Below are 18,296 nucleotides of genomic sequence, written 5' to 3'. Positions count from 1 at the left end.
TGTATTTACTGCTGTTATTATCATCCATACTTATATCGTAAACCCTAACCACACCCTTGAGTTTTAGACTTCACTATCCAATATAATAGCCAGTAGCTGTAGGTGGCAGTTGAGCACTTGAAATATGGCAAGAACAAATTAAGAATGTCCTGTAAATGTAAACTGTACACCAGATTTTGAAGGTGTAGTATGAAAAAATTATAAAAATGTCAACAATTTAATATTGGTTATACTTTGATATGATACTTTAAGCCTATTGGTTTACATAAAATATATTATTAAAATTAATTTTATCTGTTTAGCTTTACTTTTATAACGTAGCTACTGAAAAATCTTAAGTATATATGCAGCTCATATATTTCTATTGGACAGAGCTGCTTTAGAGCCATCTAACTTTCTATCAACAGTAAACCTCTACTAGAATTCCTACAAATATCATAAATATTATGTCACAAACTTAACTTCTTCTCTGCAACCCCCTCACACACAATTACATAAACATAAGGTTTTCATTGTGTGAATGATACCACCATCTGTTATACAAGCCCTAAATCTGTTTTTACATGATCTGTTCCTGGCCTGTTGCTCTATTGACTCATCTTTCAGCTGTCATTTAGTATATAATCTTTCTTCCAGCCTACTAAACACCTGGGTAGATTTCCCAAATTGGTGTTTTCTTAGTTTCATCTATCCTTTGATATGTAACTCCCTCATTCTTTCCCTAATTCTTTCATATCAAACATCAACTTCACTAGAAAACTTTCACTGAGCACTCTTCCCAACTTTCTTAAACAAAATCAAGTAGTACTTTTTTTTCCTCCCATGCATTATATATATATATATGTCTCATAGGACATATAGTGATTTTTTTACTACCATCTATTTTTTGATTAGATAACAAGTGAATTAAATAAACCTAGGGAGTGTGTTTTTCATCTGTTTCTATCAATTGTGTAACAAAATGCTTATTAGTACATTGTTAACTGCTGAGTAGATGTTTTTAATTAATAGATTAAAGTAATATGTTTTCTCTTCCCCTCCTACCATCCTCCCATCTTTTGTAATAGCCTTATTCTGATCATGGAGTTCAAGCAACATATCACCAGGTTTATGCTCCAAGTGCCATTGCTATGCCTGTGCCTGTGATGCAGCCTGAACCAATTAAAGTAAGAAGTTTGTTTTGATCCTTTTTTCTGTGTTTCTTCAGTTACATTTCAGGTTTTCCAAATTTCTCTTCTGGAAAGGAGAAACTGGATTTATTTTTTCACATTTGTGATTAGAAATTCAAAATTGGGAAACTCCTTGCATGTGGAGGAAATAACAATTCTAAATTAACTGTAATTCCTGTTATTTGTGAAGAGGTTATAAACCATACCTACTCAAAAAATTTTATTTATCGTGTTGAAATGTACATAACTTAAGATTTACCATTTTAATCATTTTCAAGTATATAATTCAGTGGCATTAATTACATTTACAGTGCTATACAAATTGTCACCATTATTTCCAAACTTTTTTCTATTACCCCGAATAGAAACTCTGCTTTCCTTTTTCTCCCCTCCCCCAGTCTCTGGCAACCATTAATCTACTTTCTGCTTATGAATTTTCCTCTTCTAAATATTTTATATACTCAGATTTTCACTGTGTCATTGACACATAACATTTATGAGGAGAAGAAAACAATCAGTGATTTCCTCTTTCTGTTTGTAAATGTTTCCATGCTTCATAAATCAAACTCAGGCCAAACAATGATAGCCTAATTAGATCCATGTATATGTATATTCAGTATATTTTGGCTGTCTACTCTGTAGCAGGGAATTTTTCCTATTCCCTTAAGACCCAGTTTCTTAGTAAAACTATTGCATCATTTTGTTAGAGAAATGGATTTTTATCTCCAGGAAAGAATTACAGATTGATAACTGTTCAGAGGAGAATGTAAATTTTGTGTGTATTGTAGTTTGATGAGGAAAGGGGGGTATTCTTTGCAATAAAATGATGGAGATAAGTTATTTCACACTCAAATTCATGCTTTTCTGATCCATCATATTTGTTGAACTCAATACCAAGACAGTCTACATTAAAGTGCCTCCCCACGCTTGTGTCCTCTCAGCCAATCACCACTCACTGCCATAACTACTTACTGCATCCCTTCACTGCCTTTACTATTATACTGTGAATACCAAATAAAACCCAATTTTGGCCTCGTGTCAAAATCTTATACAAATCTTATTTTTGGAGACTTCATTTTTAGTATTGTTAGAAAGCCTTCTAAAACATATTTCTTCTAATTTAACATTTTTTCTAAATATACTTCTCTAGAAATAGCCAATACTGCTATACCATATTAAATAAGTTTCAGTTATTTTCAGTTTCTGAACTAGAGAGAGAAAGAAGAGGTGTCATAAATAATTGAAGTTGTACTGCTCAAATAAATAGAGAATGGAGTGGTGAATGGTATAGGATAGGAGAAATTTCCAAAGAATGTTAATGTTATACATTCTTCATTTAAAGTTTAATTATTCAGGCTGGGGTTATTCACTCAGTGGTAGAGCGCTTGCCTAGCACATGTGAGGCACTGGGTTTGATCTTCAGCACCATATTAAAAAATAATAAATAAAATAAAGTTTAATTATTCTACCTTAGAAGTATATACTTTAAATTTTCTTAGATCTATGAGTAGGTAGCAACAGAAATGTATCTTACTCTTCAATTTAGTCACATGAAAATTACTAATTCACCTTTTGTTGGAAATGGAAAAAGGAAAATTTAATAGATTTTCAAAGTCAAAATTAAAAACACAAGGCTATTATATGACTTTGTACTTCTTTATTTTTTAATAAAAGTGTTCTATGCATTTTATACTCAGTATTTTTTCATAAGTGACTTAATAGCCCTCAAAAGAAAACAATACCCCACTCATTTCTGTAGTTTTCTAGAACTGTACAACCTTGTAGAAATGCTTTACTATACAAGTTTTACTATGTGGCAAATTATTCACTTTTCCTTATATTGCCTTTGTATTATAACATGGAAATCTTAATATGTGAATGCTGTTATATCATTAGGAAACAGTCTTTTTCTAAAACATATTAAACTGATTTAAAATACTAATGAGCATTTGAAACATTAACCCTTTTCTTCCTATACAAATTTCCCCTGGTACCAAAAACCTTGATGACTTTTAAAATAGGAGGGTGAAAATATTCTTTATAAGAACTTGATCCTATTATTTTTATGTCATATTTTAAACTCTAATGGAAAGATTGATCAATGAGTACCAAAGTTCCATTAAGATAGTAGTAAAAAGTTCTAATGTGCTTTTTGCACAGTTAAGGTGACTACAAATGAACAATAATGTACTATGTATTTTAAAAAAGCTAGAAGGAAATGCTTTGAATGTTCTCACCATAAAGAAATGTTATGTGTTTGATGAGATAGATTTGTTTAACTTGATTTAAACATTACAAAATGTATACATGTATCAAAACGTCACATCGTACCAGCAATGATATGTAAAATTTTTGTTTTATTTATCATTTAAAATAAACACAATTTAAATTTTTAAAAGATATATAACCTCAAAAACTCTGATTATAATTTTGTGAATATTAATTTAGACACATCCTAAAGTAGGAATCTCAGATATCCAAACTATCTTTAAACAACAAATCTAATCAGTGAAATAGAGATCTTCATAAATCTGAAAGCACGAGTCTTACTGCTTATTTAGTAGTTTGCCAGAATCTACTCAAAGCCACAGACTTATATTCTATCAAATCACATACAAAAAAGCAAATACAGAGAATACCAATATAGAGAGTAATACTCTATTACTTAGGGTTATCATTACTTAATTCAACAGTCATATCATATACAGAGTTAAAATTAAAGACAATAATAGGCTGCAGTTGTAGCTCAGTGGCACACTTGCCTGGCATGTGTAAGGCACTGGGTTTGATCCTCAGCACCACATATAAATAAATGAAATAAAGGTATTGTGTTCATCTACAACTAAAAGTATTTTTTAAAAATTAAAGACAATAAAGCAAAGCCACAAATAAGGAAATAGAAAAGTATAACTATACCAACTCTATGAAAAAAATACTTGTATAGGGTACTACATTCAAGGCAAGGATGACTAGCATAGACAGATGTTCCTCAATTTAAAATGAGGTTACATCCCCAAAAAACCATTAAAAGTGAAAATATGATAAGTCAAAAATGCCTTTAAGAGATCCAAGATGGCAGAGATGATGTAAGCTACAGATCTCAACCCTCTGTAGTTTGGAATCAAAGCAGTGAGAACAGCTGATGGAAGAGATAGCCTACAGAGGGAGTGCACAGATTCACAATATTGGAAGGTCAGAGACTTGGAGGGACTCAGAAATTCTGATTACTGGAAGATAAAACAGGAAAGAATTTGTTACCTTAGAACTAGCACCATCAGGGAAGGTCTGGGGAGATGAGTAACAGAGAAAGAGGAAGGGCAAAGCTAACAAGCTTGTTCAGAAACAGTGACAGAAGAGAAAATCAGACTGAGTTAACCTGAGAAAAGAGCTGCAAAGCCACCTTGTGTTGGTGCAGTGCTCCACTTTTCTCAGTTTGTTGGTGGAGAACTGTAGTGGGCAACCATTTTGCAGAGACCAATTAAATCTCTACAATTTTATCCCATTTAGAGATGCCAATACTATCATAGGGAATAACTTTGAAGTGGGCCAGCCAAATAGCCTGACATAAAATTGCTGCAAGCTGAAGGCTGCAGGAGGTGGCCTAATAGAATATACCATACATTCAGGGGAGTACAGGGTCTAGGGTGATACATGTGCCTTTGCAGATCAGGGGTTCACCAAGCACTTCTGCCAGGGAGTGTGGTACCTACAGAGTAGTGCAGACTTCTATAACTGGCCACAGCCATGCCACTGGAGGCCACTCCACACCTGGCCACATTCCCACTCTACTATCCAGTGCCCTGCCACCCCAGCTGCTGCCCTACATCTGAGCTCCCAGTCTGCCCCATTATTCTCTGCCATGTGCTCCCTCACCCAAAGGATTGACACCTATAATAATAAGAGGTGAACCCACCTCTGATTAAAATGTTTTCTTGAGTCTTCCCTCATTGGTTTTTTTAAGGTTCCAACTAAATTTATGTATTCTTTCAATTAAATTTTTTTCTCAATACCACTTTTCTTCTTTCTCATCTCCATCACCGTCCCTTCTCATCCTTCTTTCTTTCCTCATTTTTTCTTTTTTCCCTCTTAATGATATAATTTACTATTAAGTATATTGTCATTAATCCTTAATGTTTCAGCCTTTCTGTATTATTTTTTCACCCAGTTTTCTCATTGATTAGTAAAGTTGTGTGCCGCAGTCTGGCTGGGCACAATCAGGAGCCACTTGTCAAAAGAAACTAACTTTATTTTTAGAACCACACACGACAAACAAAATAGTCTCTCAGGAAAAACCCTCAGAGCCTCAACTGCCACCACCGGCTTTCCACAAGCCTCTCTCTCCCACACAAGCTTCTCTCCACCTCCCACCATCCTCCTGCTCTTGAGGCCGATTGGCTGGGTCACATGGGCGGAGCCAAAAAAGTCCCCCAATGAGCAGCTCCGTGGTCTGAAAGGGCAGGGAAACAGCCCAATGAGCATCACCGCAGAGGAGCCAATCAGCTAGATGTTGCTGGGGCCGAGGAGCCAATCAGCTAGATGTTGCTGGGGCCACTGTGAGCCAGTCATCAGCCAGCAGCTGGAAGTTTGCTGGCAGCTGGAAGTTTGCTGGGGCCCCTTCGGCTGTGGCTCTCAACATCTCCCCCTCTCTGTTTAAACAACAAGCATGTGGCTTAGGGACCGTGCCTGTTAGGCAGTCCAATTCAACATATGGTCCTTACCCGTCATCGGATGAACTGACCTCTAGGCGTCAGCCTCCTGTCTTAGGTTGGTACCACTGCAATTGGATCATACCCGTCACTGACTACCGGTCCAGCATACAGCCATACCTGTGGAAACACACAAACAGACCCCCGACTCCAGACAATCACTGGGTCAGGACCTTAGTTAATCTCTCTGGAATCCAAATTGGCTGCTGTTCTCCCTCTACGGCATCGTGGGCAAATACCCGGTATTCTACCCCTTTGATACCTAGTATTGTTAAACCCTCCTTCTATGGGGGCAATTCCTTTTAAAATGTCCTGTTTGTTCACAATTATAGCATGTTTTTGGCCTGGCATCTAAAACCTGTTGTACTGCAGCTGCCAAGACTTGCCCCTGTTCATTAATGTCTCTACATAATTTAATATATGTGTTTAAATCTTCATGTTTCCATGGTCTAATGACCTCTCTGCACCAACGATTTGCTTGCTCATAAGCCAGTTGTTTTATTAATGGCATTGCTTGTTCTGTATTCCCCAAAACTCTGGTAGCTGTTTGAATAAGCCTATCTACAAATTCAGCGTAAGGTTCATTAGCTCCTTGTATTACCTTAGATAATTGACCTTGTAAACCTCCATGTCCTTGTAAAGTCTTCCATGCCCTAACTGCATCTACAGCAATTTGTGCGTATACACCAGGATCATATGCAATTTGTTGCTGCTGATCCTCATAAGGTCCCTTTCCTAACAACATATCTAGATTTCTCTGAGGATAACCAGCTGCTGCATTTCGCCTAGCCGTCTCCTTGCAAAATTCCTCATTGGCAACCTTCCATAATAGGTATTGTCCTCCATTTAGCACAGCTTTACACATATTAGCCCAATCTGCTGGTGTCATGTTCAAGTTGTTAATGGATTCGACCATGCTTACAGTGAAGGGTGCTTGAGGACCATAGGTTGTTACAGCCTCTTTTAGCTGCTTCACTGTTTTGAAATCTAAAACATGGTGAATTCGCTGCCCTCCTGACTGTTCAAATACAGAGCATGCTGATCTTTGAGGTCCTGTCTCAGGATCCCATCTATTAACTATAGAGGTTGGAGGCCTCCCAGCATATGGAGGTGGCACTGTTGCTTGGACACTTACACCCTCTGGTGATAGAAAGGTGTTAGTAGCAGTCTCCTGTTGTAACTTTCCCCCTGATGGCTTTTTCTGTTTTACACTTTCTTTCTCTGTCTGACTAGCTTGAGAGGCCTTCTCTTTTACTTGAATCTTTTCCTCTGTCTGACTAGCTCGAGAGACCTTCTCTTTTACTTGAATCATTATGTCTTCTCCTTCCTCTACCATTGTCTGAACTGAAGGCTTTGGACTAAGCAAACAAGATATGAACGTCCACAATGGCAATGTGCCAACTGGCAGAGTCCCTGGGCTTTTCTTTTCTATTCTTTTTAAATCTTCACCATGATGGTTCCATTGTGATATATTTAACAACTCCTCCTTAAAAAGCCATGGGCTACATTTTTGTATTGTATCAACATATGCCCTGACTGCTCTTGATTTTACTGGGATGCCTCCTTCCTCTAACAATTTACTTAACACTTTTTCAGTTTGTTTTTTACTAATTTCTGATCCCGTATTTCTACTATAATACAACCCAACAAGATAACGCCTAACAAAACTGAAACTGAGTGAAACAAAATTGGAACAACACAAAATCATTGTAATAGCCTCCTGAAATGTCCATCCGTCCTTTCTCCTTATCTGTTCCTCAGATGTGAGCGGTTTTTCTTCCATCTTACACATCTCCAGGGACAGGCAACTTAAAACAAAAGTGAAGCAAAATAAAAGAGGAATCTTAAAATGGCTACCCATCCTCTCGCCCTGCCCTCAGGGGCGAGCAGTTTCACTTACCCTCAGTCGCTCCCCGTACGGGCCACCAAATGCCGCAGTCTGGCTGGGCACAATCAGGAGCCACTTGTCAAAAGAAACTAACTTTATTTTTAGAACCACACACGACAAACAAAATAGTCTCTCAGGAAAAACCCTCAGAGCCTCAACTGCCACCACCGGCTTTCCACAAGCCTCTCTCTCCCACACAAGCTTCTCTCCACCTCCCACCATCCTCCTGCTCTTGAGGCCGATTGGCTGGGTCACATGGGCGGAGCCAAAAAAGTCCCCCAATGAGCAGCTCCGTGGTCTGAAAGGGCAGGGAAACAGCCCAATGAGCATCACCGCAGAGGAGCCAATCAGCTAGATGTTGCTGGGGCCGAGGAGCCAATCAGCTAGATGTTGCTGGGGCCGCTGTGAGCCAATCATCAGCCAGCAGCTGGAAGTTTGCTGGCAGCTGGAAGTTTGCTGGGGCCCCTTCGGCTGTGGCTCTCAACAGTTGTGGAGATCATTAGCACTAAGTTTGGCTTGCTGTTAAATTACCCACTCTTACTGGTAGGTGGTTACTCTCTCCTCTCAAAGCAGTTCTGGTGATTGAACTTAGCACTGGTTAAAATGTTGACAGTAAGAAAGACTCTGAGCCAGGGCTTACTTTAAAGAGATAGGTGCTCATTAAAATGCCCTTACTTAAAAGAGGAAGAAGACTCCATCACAATGATAACACAAATATAGGATCTCAGAAAACATGAGATAAGCCAATGAGATACCTCCAAAAGTTTATAAGCCCTCAACAACTGAATTCACAGACATCAAAGTGAATGAAATTAATTTCAAGACTACTTTTTCTATTTCTATGAAGAATGTCATTGGAATTTTAATAGGAATTGCATTAAATCTGTATTTGGGTAGTATGGCCATTAGGTAGTATTAATTCTGCCTATCCTAATACATCTTCTAAGGTTATCTTCAATTTCTTTCTTTAGTGTTCTGTAGTTTTCATTGTAGAGGTCTTTTACCTCTTTTGTTAGACTGATTTCCAAGTATTATTTTTGGGCTATTCAATTGATTCATCATTGGTGTATAGGAGCATAATTGATTTATGGGGGTTAATTTTATATCCTGCTACTTTACTGAATTCATTTATGAGTTTTAGAAGTTTTCTGGTGGAGTTTTTTGGGTTTTCTAAATATAGAATCATATCATCAGCAAATAGGAATAGTTTGAGCTCTTCTTTTCCTATTTTGATCCCTTTAATTTTTTTCTTTTGTCTAATTGCTCTGACTGGAGTTTCAAGGACTATGTTGAGTAGAAGTGGTGAAATAGGGCATCTTTATCTTGTTCCAGTTTTTATAGGGGATGCTTTCAATTTTTCTCCATTTAGAATGATGTTAGCCTTGAGTTTAACATATATAGCTTTTACAACATTGAGATTTGTTTCTAATATCCCTAGTTTCTCTAATGTTTTGAATATGAATTTTGAGAAATCATATGATTCTTGTCTTTAAGCCTGTTGATGTGATGAATTATATTTATTGATTTCTGTATGTTGAACCAACCTTGCATCCCAGGGATGAACCCCACTTAATCATGGTGCACTATCTTTTTAATATGTTTTGTATGCAATTTTCTAGTATTTTATTAATAATTTTTGCATCTATGTTCATCAGGAATGTTGGTCTGAAATTTTGTTTCCTTAATGTGCCTTTGGTTTTGGTATTGGAGTGAAACTAGGTTCACAGAATGAGTTTGGAAGGGTTACCTCTTTTCTATTTCATGGAATAATTTGAGGAGGACTTGTGTTAGTTCTTCTTTGAAGATATGGTAAAACTCCACTGAGAATCCATCTGGTCCTGGGCTTTTCTTTGTTGGTAGGCTTTTGATGGCATCTTCAATTTCATTGTTTGATGTGTTTAAATTTTCTGTGTCCTCCTGATTCAATTTGGGTAGATTATATGTCTCTAGAAATTTGTCAGTGTCTTCAAGATTTTTTATTTTATTGGAGTATAAATTTTTAAAATATGCTGGGAAACAAATATAAAATGTTTGTTAAAATTATCAGTGAGTTAAAAGAAGATCTAAGTGTGAATTAAGGGAGAAGATACAGGATATGAATGACCATTTTAATATTTAATAAAGAAATAGAGATTCTGGAAAAGAACCAATCAGAAATTTTGGAAATGAAAAATATCATAAGTTAAATAAAAATTCAGTTGAAAGTCTCTAGTAGATTAGGTCAAGTAGTAGACAGAATTTCAAACCTTGAAAACAAGGTAGACACTCTGGAACATCTGGACAGTATTAAAGGAAAAAAAAAGAAGCAATGGTTAGACTCTCCAAGAACTCTTAGACAAAATTAAGAGATCTAATTTAAGACTATAGGCATTGAAGAAGAAACAAACATACAGGCTAATGGTATTAGCAACCTACTCAGTGAAATAATAGCAGAAAATTTTCCAAACTTTTGGAATTATATGGACATTCAAATACTGGTGGTATTCAGAACCCCAAATAGACAAAAAACGAATGTATTATGACATAATTAAAGTGCAAAAACACCATAACAAGGAAGAATTTTTAAAATAAGAGAGAAATACCAGGTTACCCAAATGAAAATCAATCAGAATAAAACAGTTTTCTCAGTAGAAACCCCAAAGACTAGGAGGGCTTAGAACTGTATATTTCAAGCCCTGAAAGAAAATAACTGGCCTGACACAGTGGCACATGCCTGTAAAAACAGCAACTTGGGAGGCTGAAGCAGGAGGATTGCAAGTTCAAGGCCAGCCTCAACAATTTTGTGAGGCCCTAAGCCACTTATTGAGACTCTGTCTCAAAATAAAAAATAAAAAGGGCTGGGGATAAAAATAAAAAGGGCTTAGTCATAAAGCACCTCTAGGTTCAATCACTAATACCAGTACCAAAAAAAGAACTGCCAGCAAAGCTATTCTTCAAAATTGAAGTAGAAATAAAAACCTTCCAAGATAAGCATATACTGAAATAATTCATGACTACTAAGCCCACCTTTTCAGAAGATAATTAAACCCTACAGACAGAAAATAAAAACAACCAAGGGAGCTTGAGAAAGAATGAATCTCATTAGAAGAGCAGATAAGCAAATGAGAATTCGGGTTGAATCAAGTGTTAGACAAAATCAAAACAGCAGGAAGTAATAAACACTTCCATAATAACACTAAATGTAAATTATCTCAGTTCTCCAATTAAAAGACAGACAGATAGGTACTTTTGATTAGACAAAGGGGAATGAAGGGAAGGGAAGGAGGATGGGAATAGGTAAGACAGTAGAATGAATCAGACATTACTTTCCTATCTTCATATATGAATACACAGCCAGTTTAACTTCACATCATGTGCAACTAAAAGAATGGGAAGGTATAGTCCATGTATGTATAATATGTCAAAATACATTATACTGTCATGTACAACTAAATAGAACAAATAAAAAATAAATTTAAAAGAGCGAAAGGCAGATTGAATTTTTAAAAAACACTTAGCTATATGTTGCCTTCAAGAAACAGACTTCATTGGCACAGACATCCACAGGCTAAAAGTGAACAGATGGAAAATGATATTCTATGCAAATGCAACCTGAAAGCAAGCAGAAATAGCTACCCTCATATCCAATAGAAAAGACTTTAAGCCAAAATTAGAAGAGCCAAAGAAGGCCTCTACATACTGGTAAAGAGAGAAAATCAACAGAATAGTAAATATTTATGCTCCAAATGTTGGTATACCTAATTACATGAAACAAGCACTAGGCATGTAGGCTATAATACAATAATACTGGGTGATTTTAATATACCTCTCTCATCAATAGATAGAGCATCCAGACATAAAATCATCACAGATACGATAGACTGATACTATAGATGGATTTCAAAGACATCTTCAGAATGTTTCATACAACAGCTGAATATACTCTTTTTAGCAGCTCATAAGTCTCCAAAAATTTATTTCTCCAAAATAAATCATATTTTGAGCCATAAAGCAAGTCTTAATAAATACAAAAAAGTCTATATAATACCTTGCATCTTTCAGATCATAATGGAATGAAATTAGAAATCAAAAGCAAGAAAACTATAGAAATTACATAAACACGGATATTAGAAAATTGATGAATGGGTCATCAAAGAAATGAAGAAATTTTAAATTTCTTCACTAAATGAGAATAGAAATATAGCATATTCAAATCTCTGGGACACAGTGAAGGCAGTTTTAAGAGGAAAATTTTTAAGTCTGAGTGCCTATATAGAAGAATCACAAAGATGCCAAATAAAAAGCCTAGCAGTGCATCTCTAGGTCTTAGAAAACCAAGAATAAACCTTTTCCAAAACTAATAGAAGGAAAGAAATAATAAAGATGAAAGCTGAAGTTAAATAGAAACTAAAAACTACAAAGAATCAATGAAACAAAGAGTTCTTTGAAAAGATTAACAAAATTGATAAACCATTAGTCAAAAACTAATCAGAAAATAGAGAAGATCCAAATTAATAAAGTTCAATGGGAAAAAATAGGAAATATCACTACAGACATTACAGAAATCCAGAGGATCACTAGAGAATATTTTGAAAATGTATATTCCAATAAATTAGAAAATCCAGAAGAAAAGAATAAATTTATAGACACACATGACTTTCCAAAATTGAACCAAGAAGTTACTGAAAACCTAAATATACCAATAACAAGCAATGAGGTCAAAGCAGTAATAAAAAGCCTTCTAAGAAAGAAAAGCCCAGAACCAGAGGAATTCACAGCTGAATTCCACCATACCTTTAAAGAATAAATAGTGCCACTACTTCTAAACTTATTCCATGAAATAGAAAAAGAAAGAACATTCCCAAATTTATTGTACAAATCAGTATCACCCTGATACTAAAACCAAATAAAGACACATGAAGGAAAGTAAGGAACAATATCCTTGATGAACATAGATGCAAAAATCCTTAATAAAATACTAGCAAATTGTATTCACTAACACATTAAGAAGATTATGCAACATATTAAAGTTGATTTCATTCCATGGATACAAGGATGGTTCCATATGCAAATCAATAATCATAATTCATTACACAAATAGATCGAAGGACAAAAATCACATGATCATTTCAATAAATGCAGAAAAGATCTTCAACAAAAATTCAACACCCATTCATTATAAAAACCCTGAAGAAACTAAGGGATGAAAGGAACTTACCTCAACATCATAAAAGCGATATGTGACAAACTCAAAGCCAACATCATACTGGATGTGGAAGAATTGAAAAAATTTTGTCTGTAATAAGAAAAAGAATAATGATGTCCACCCTCACCACTCCTATTAATATAGTACTTGAAATTTTAGCCAGAGCAATTAGACAAGGGAGGGAAAGATGAGATACAGATAGGAAAAGAAGGGCTGGGGATGTGGCTCAAGCGTGCGTGCTCGCCTGGCATGCGTGCTGCCCAGGTTCGATCCTCAGCATCACATACAAACAAAGATGTTGTGTCTGCCGAAAACCAAAAAATAAATATTAAAAAAATTCTCTCTCTCTAAAAAAAAAACAAATAGGAAAAGAAGTCAATTACTACTAATCTTCCACTTAGATAATCCCCAAAACTCCACTAGAAGATTTCCAGAGCTGATAAACAAATTCAACAAAGTAGCAGAATACAAAATTAACATAAAAAATCAATAGCTTTTCTATACACCAATAATGAATCTACTGATAAAGAAATAATTCTATATACAATAGGCTTAAAATAAATCTAACTAAAAGGTGAAAGATCTCTACAAAGAAAATTACAGAACACTGAAGAAAGGAGGTTCTTAGAGAGGTAGAATTAATATTGTTAACATGTCCATATTACCAAAAGCAATCTACAGATTCTATGAAATTCCCACAAAATACCATTGACATTCTTCACAGGTCTAAAAAAATAGTTTTATTATGGAAGAATGAAAAACCCTGAATAGCCAAAACAGTTCTGAGCAAAAAGCAATGCTGGAGGAATCACAATACCCAATTATAATACAAAACTACAGTAAGAAAAACAGAATGGAACTCACATAAAAATAAACCCATGGATCAGTGAAATAGACAACACAGAGACAAACCCACATATATACAGACATCTATCTGATCCTTGAAGTCTCAAAAACACATCAAAGAAAAGACTTTTTAACAAATGGTGCTGGGAAAATCAGATATCTGTATGTAAAAGAATGAAACTAGACCCTTCTCTCTCACCCTGCGGAAGAGTCAAGTCTATATTGGTCAAAGACCTAGAAGTTAGACCAGAAACTTTGCAATGCTAGAATAAAACATAGGGTCAACACTCCAATATTAATTATCACAGCAACAGATTCTTCAGTAGGACTCCTAAAATTAATAAATGAGATAGCATCAAATTAAAAGGCTTCTGCACGGCAAAGGAATAAATCAAAGAAAGAGCCTACAGAATGGGAGAAAATCTTCCAGTTGCTCCTCCAACAAAAAGAGGATTAATATCCAGAATGTATAAAGAACTCAAAGAACTTAACAGCAAAGTAACCCAATCAATAAATGATCAAGTGAACTAACAGATACTTCTCAAAAGAAATATAAATGGCCAATAAACACATGAAAAAGTGTTTAACATTTTTAGCAATCATTTACAAATCAAACTATACTCTAGTTATTAGGATAGCAGTCATCAAGAATACAAATAATAAATATTGGAGGATGTCGGGGGGGAAGTACATTCACATATTGTTGATAGGACTGAAAATTAATACAACCACTGTAGAAATGAGGAAGACGAGTACTCAAAAGACTTGGAATGGAATCACCATATGACCCAGCTATTCTATACCTGGTATTTATCCAAAAGAACTAAAGGTCAGCATACTATAGCAATACATGCATTCCAATGTTCATATAGTGCAATTCACAATAGTCAAGTTATGGAACCAGCCTAGGTGTGTCCATCAACAAATGAATAGATGAATAAAATGTGATATATACACACAATGGAGTTTTATGCAGTCATAGAAAATGAAATTAATATCATTTGCAGGAAAATGAATAGAAATGAAGAACATCATGTTAAGTGAAATAAGCCAGACTCAGAAAATCGAGGTTCATATGTTTTCTCTTGTATGTGGAAGCTAGAGAGAAAAAAGCAAGGGAAAAGGGATCTAATGGCAGTAGAAAGTAAACCGATAGAGTAGAAAAAGGGAATCACATGGGGGAGAAGGGAAGGGTAAGGGCAGGGGGAGTACTGAGGAATGAACTGACCAAATTACATTATGTGCATGTGTATTTCACAGTAAATCCCACTATTATGTATAATTATTATGTGCCAATAAAAATTTAAAAATAAAAACATTAAAATGTATTTAATATACCTAGCCTACCAAACCTCATAGCTTAACAACACAGTACATTGTAGAGTATCAGTCATACCCTTGTTATTACAAGGCTTACTGTGAGTTGTGGCTTGGTGCTGATGACTACCTATTCAGTTTCTTCTGAATGCACATCACTTTTCCACCAAGATGAGAATAAAGAAAAAAATCATAAGTCAAACCATTGGAAATCATTTGTTTATCCCAGCTCAATCAGAATCTCTAAAAGAATCTGATTAGGAAATTAAATTTTTAATTGTTCATAATTTAGTTGCTGCTCTTAATATGTAGAGTTGCATCTTATTGCCTTTACTTTCACTAAGATATTGAAATCAAGTCTAAGTTGGCCCCAAGATATCCGAGCCAAATATTACATCACTATAGGTACTTGAAATGTTAATGATAATATAATATAAAAGAAGGGGCCTATATGCTGCCCTGAACAAAAGGAGAAACATCCTTATTCTTGATGGTATTATATATTATATATATTATTATATAATAATCACAAATAATTATATCTGATCTTTGAGTTCAAGGAAAAGAGATACTAAGATTCTGCATTGAGTTTTATTATTATTATTATTTTCATTGTAGGTAGACATAATACCTTTATTTTATTTATTTATTTTTATGTGGTACTGATGATCAAACCCAGTGCCTCACATGCGCTAGGCAAGTGCTCTACCTACTGAGCTATAATCTCAACACCCTGCATTGAGTTTTAATCTAATCCAAAGACATACACGTGTGTACCCACACTTCAAGAGTCTGTGTATTACAATATAATTTGTTTCCCTTATAATCTTTTATGTATTTTATGTAGTTAAGAATTTTATTCTAAGAATAATTCTGATAGGCCACAGGAAACTGCCAAAAGAACCCATAGTGCACATACATAAAAAGTTAACATGCTATGCTAATATCACTTCATTTTACTGGTAACAAATTTTTATAAGGACAAAAATCTTTAGCTACATGTTCCTAATTCTAAAAGAGCTTTGTACTTCCATGCTGATTAAGGCATTCAAATTAAGCAGTGATATAGGCAACAGGTTGATGAGTAATAATATCTGATATGGCAAATATAATTTACCACATTAAAAAAATACAGAGTTCTACAACAAACATTCTAACAAATGTAGCTTTCTATAAAAAGCATTGATAGTCTCAATGTCATAAGATCTTTATATCCTTCAAAGTATAAAATTTTTTTTAAAAGAATGAAATCCCATCATTTGCAACAACATAGGTGGAACTAGAAATCATTATGTTATGTGAAATAAACCTGGCATAGAAAGACAAGTATTACATGATCTCACTCAAAAGGTAAAATCTGAAAGAGTTGATCTCATAGAAATTGAGAATAATCATGGAGGCCAGGGAGAGTATAGGTGGGGGAATGGTAAGGAAATGTGAATCAATGGATATTAAGTTACAGTTAGATAGAAGTGAGAAGTTCTGCTATGCTATTGCACATTAGGGTGATTGTATTAACCAATAATGTAATGTATATTTCAAAAAGATTGAAGGAGTTTGAAAGTTTTCATCATCAAAAAATTATAAATGTTTGAGGGCCAGGTGCAGTGACACCTATAATTCATGGGCTCGGAAGGGTGAGGCAGGAGGATTGCAAGTTCAAAAGCCAGCCTCAGCAACTTAGTGATGCCCTAAGCAACTTAACAAGACTGTCTCTAAATATAAAAAGGACTAGAGATGTGGCTAAGTGGTTAAGTGCCCCGGTACAAAAACAACAACAAAAAAAGAAATGATGTTTAAGGAGGTGAATGTACAAAATCTTATTTTATCATTACATAATGTATACATGTACTGAAACATTACATGGTACTCCATTAATATGTATACTTTTTAAATTTTATATATCAGTTTAAAATAAACCAAAAAAATCCCAAACAATAGATGGGCAAAATAATTAAACAGAGATGGGTTGGGGCTGTAGCTCAGTGGCAGAGCACTTGCCTAGCATGTGCAAGGCACTAGGTTTGATCCTTAACACCATATATACAAATAAAATAAAGGCATTCTGTCCATCTACAACTACAAAAAAAATTAAATAATAATTAAACAGATGATTCTCAAAAGAAAAAAAACATAAGCAACCATCAAATATATGAAAAAACGTTTAATAGCCCTAGAATCAGAAATGCAAATCCAAACTACATTGAGATTTCATCTCACTCCAATTAGAATGTCAATCATCAAGAATAAAAATAATAAATGCCAGCAAGGATGTGGGGGAGGGGCTGGGGATATAGCTCAATTGGTAGAGTGCCTGCCTCACTTGCACAAGTCCCTGGATTTAATCCCCAGCACCACAAAAAAAAAAAAAAAGAAGAATGTGGGGGAATACACTCATACATTGTGGGTGGGACTGCAAATTAGTACAACCAAGTTTGGAAAGCAGTATGGAGATTCCTCAAAAAACTATGAGTAGAACCACCATATAACCTAGCTATACACTTCTTGGTATTTATCCTGAAGAAGTAAGATCACCATATTAGACTAATACAAGCACATCAATATTTACAGCATCACGATTCACAATACCCAAGTTGTGGAACCAGTACAGGTGCCCCTCAACAGATGAATGGATAAACTAAGTTATACACAAACACACCATGGAGCTGTTAAGAAGAATGAAATTATGGCATTTGCTGGTTTAATAAATGGACAGAACCAGAGAACATCATGCTAAGTAAAATAAACCAAATCCATAAAGTCAAGGGTCCACTGTTTTCTTTCATATGTCAATGCTAGATCAAAAGGGGATAGTGGGCGGGCAGGGATCCCATAAAAACAGAAGAGAACTCAATGTAGTAGAGAAAGGGGATAAAGGGGGAAGAAGGAGGGGTGGGAAAAAACTGAATGAAATTGACCAAATTATACTATGTTCATATACGAGTATACCAACTGAATTTCATCTTTATGTATACCTAATAAAGCATCAACTTTTAAAAAATTTAAATAAATAGAAGAAAGACCAATAGAGTAGAGTAAGGAGAGTGGAAGGAAGGAGGAGGGGAAGAAAGGTGGAAGTACTTAGAGACTGAAGTAAAGCAAATTATATTCCACTCATGTATGATTACGTCAAAGTAAACCCCAATATTATGTATTGCTATAATGCACTAATAAAAACATTTTTA

General features: G+C 35.1%; 1 protein-coding gene across 1 annotated transcript in view; it reads left to right on the top strand.

Annotated features, from left to right (window-relative positions):
- Boll (boule homolog, RNA binding protein) overlaps positions 1-18,296 on the top strand; it is a 62,997-nt gene that overhangs the window by 25,886 nt on the left and 18,815 nt on the right. The window contains 1 exon segment of the mRNA XM_046447559.2: positions 1,068-1,166. Within this exon segment, the coding sequence (XP_046303515.1) occupies positions 1,068-1,166 (99 nt within the window).

The sequence above is a fragment of the Marmota monax genome, unplaced genomic scaffold (assembly GCF_021218885.2).
Source record: "Marmota monax isolate L192 unplaced genomic scaffold, Marmota_monax_Labrador192_F-V1.1 WCK01_AAM20220418_F8-fsc00007, whole genome shotgun sequence".
Lineage (NCBI taxonomy): Eukaryota > Metazoa > Chordata > Mammalia > Rodentia > Sciuridae > Marmota > Marmota monax.
This window is presented reverse-complemented; position numbering and strand designations above follow the sequence as displayed.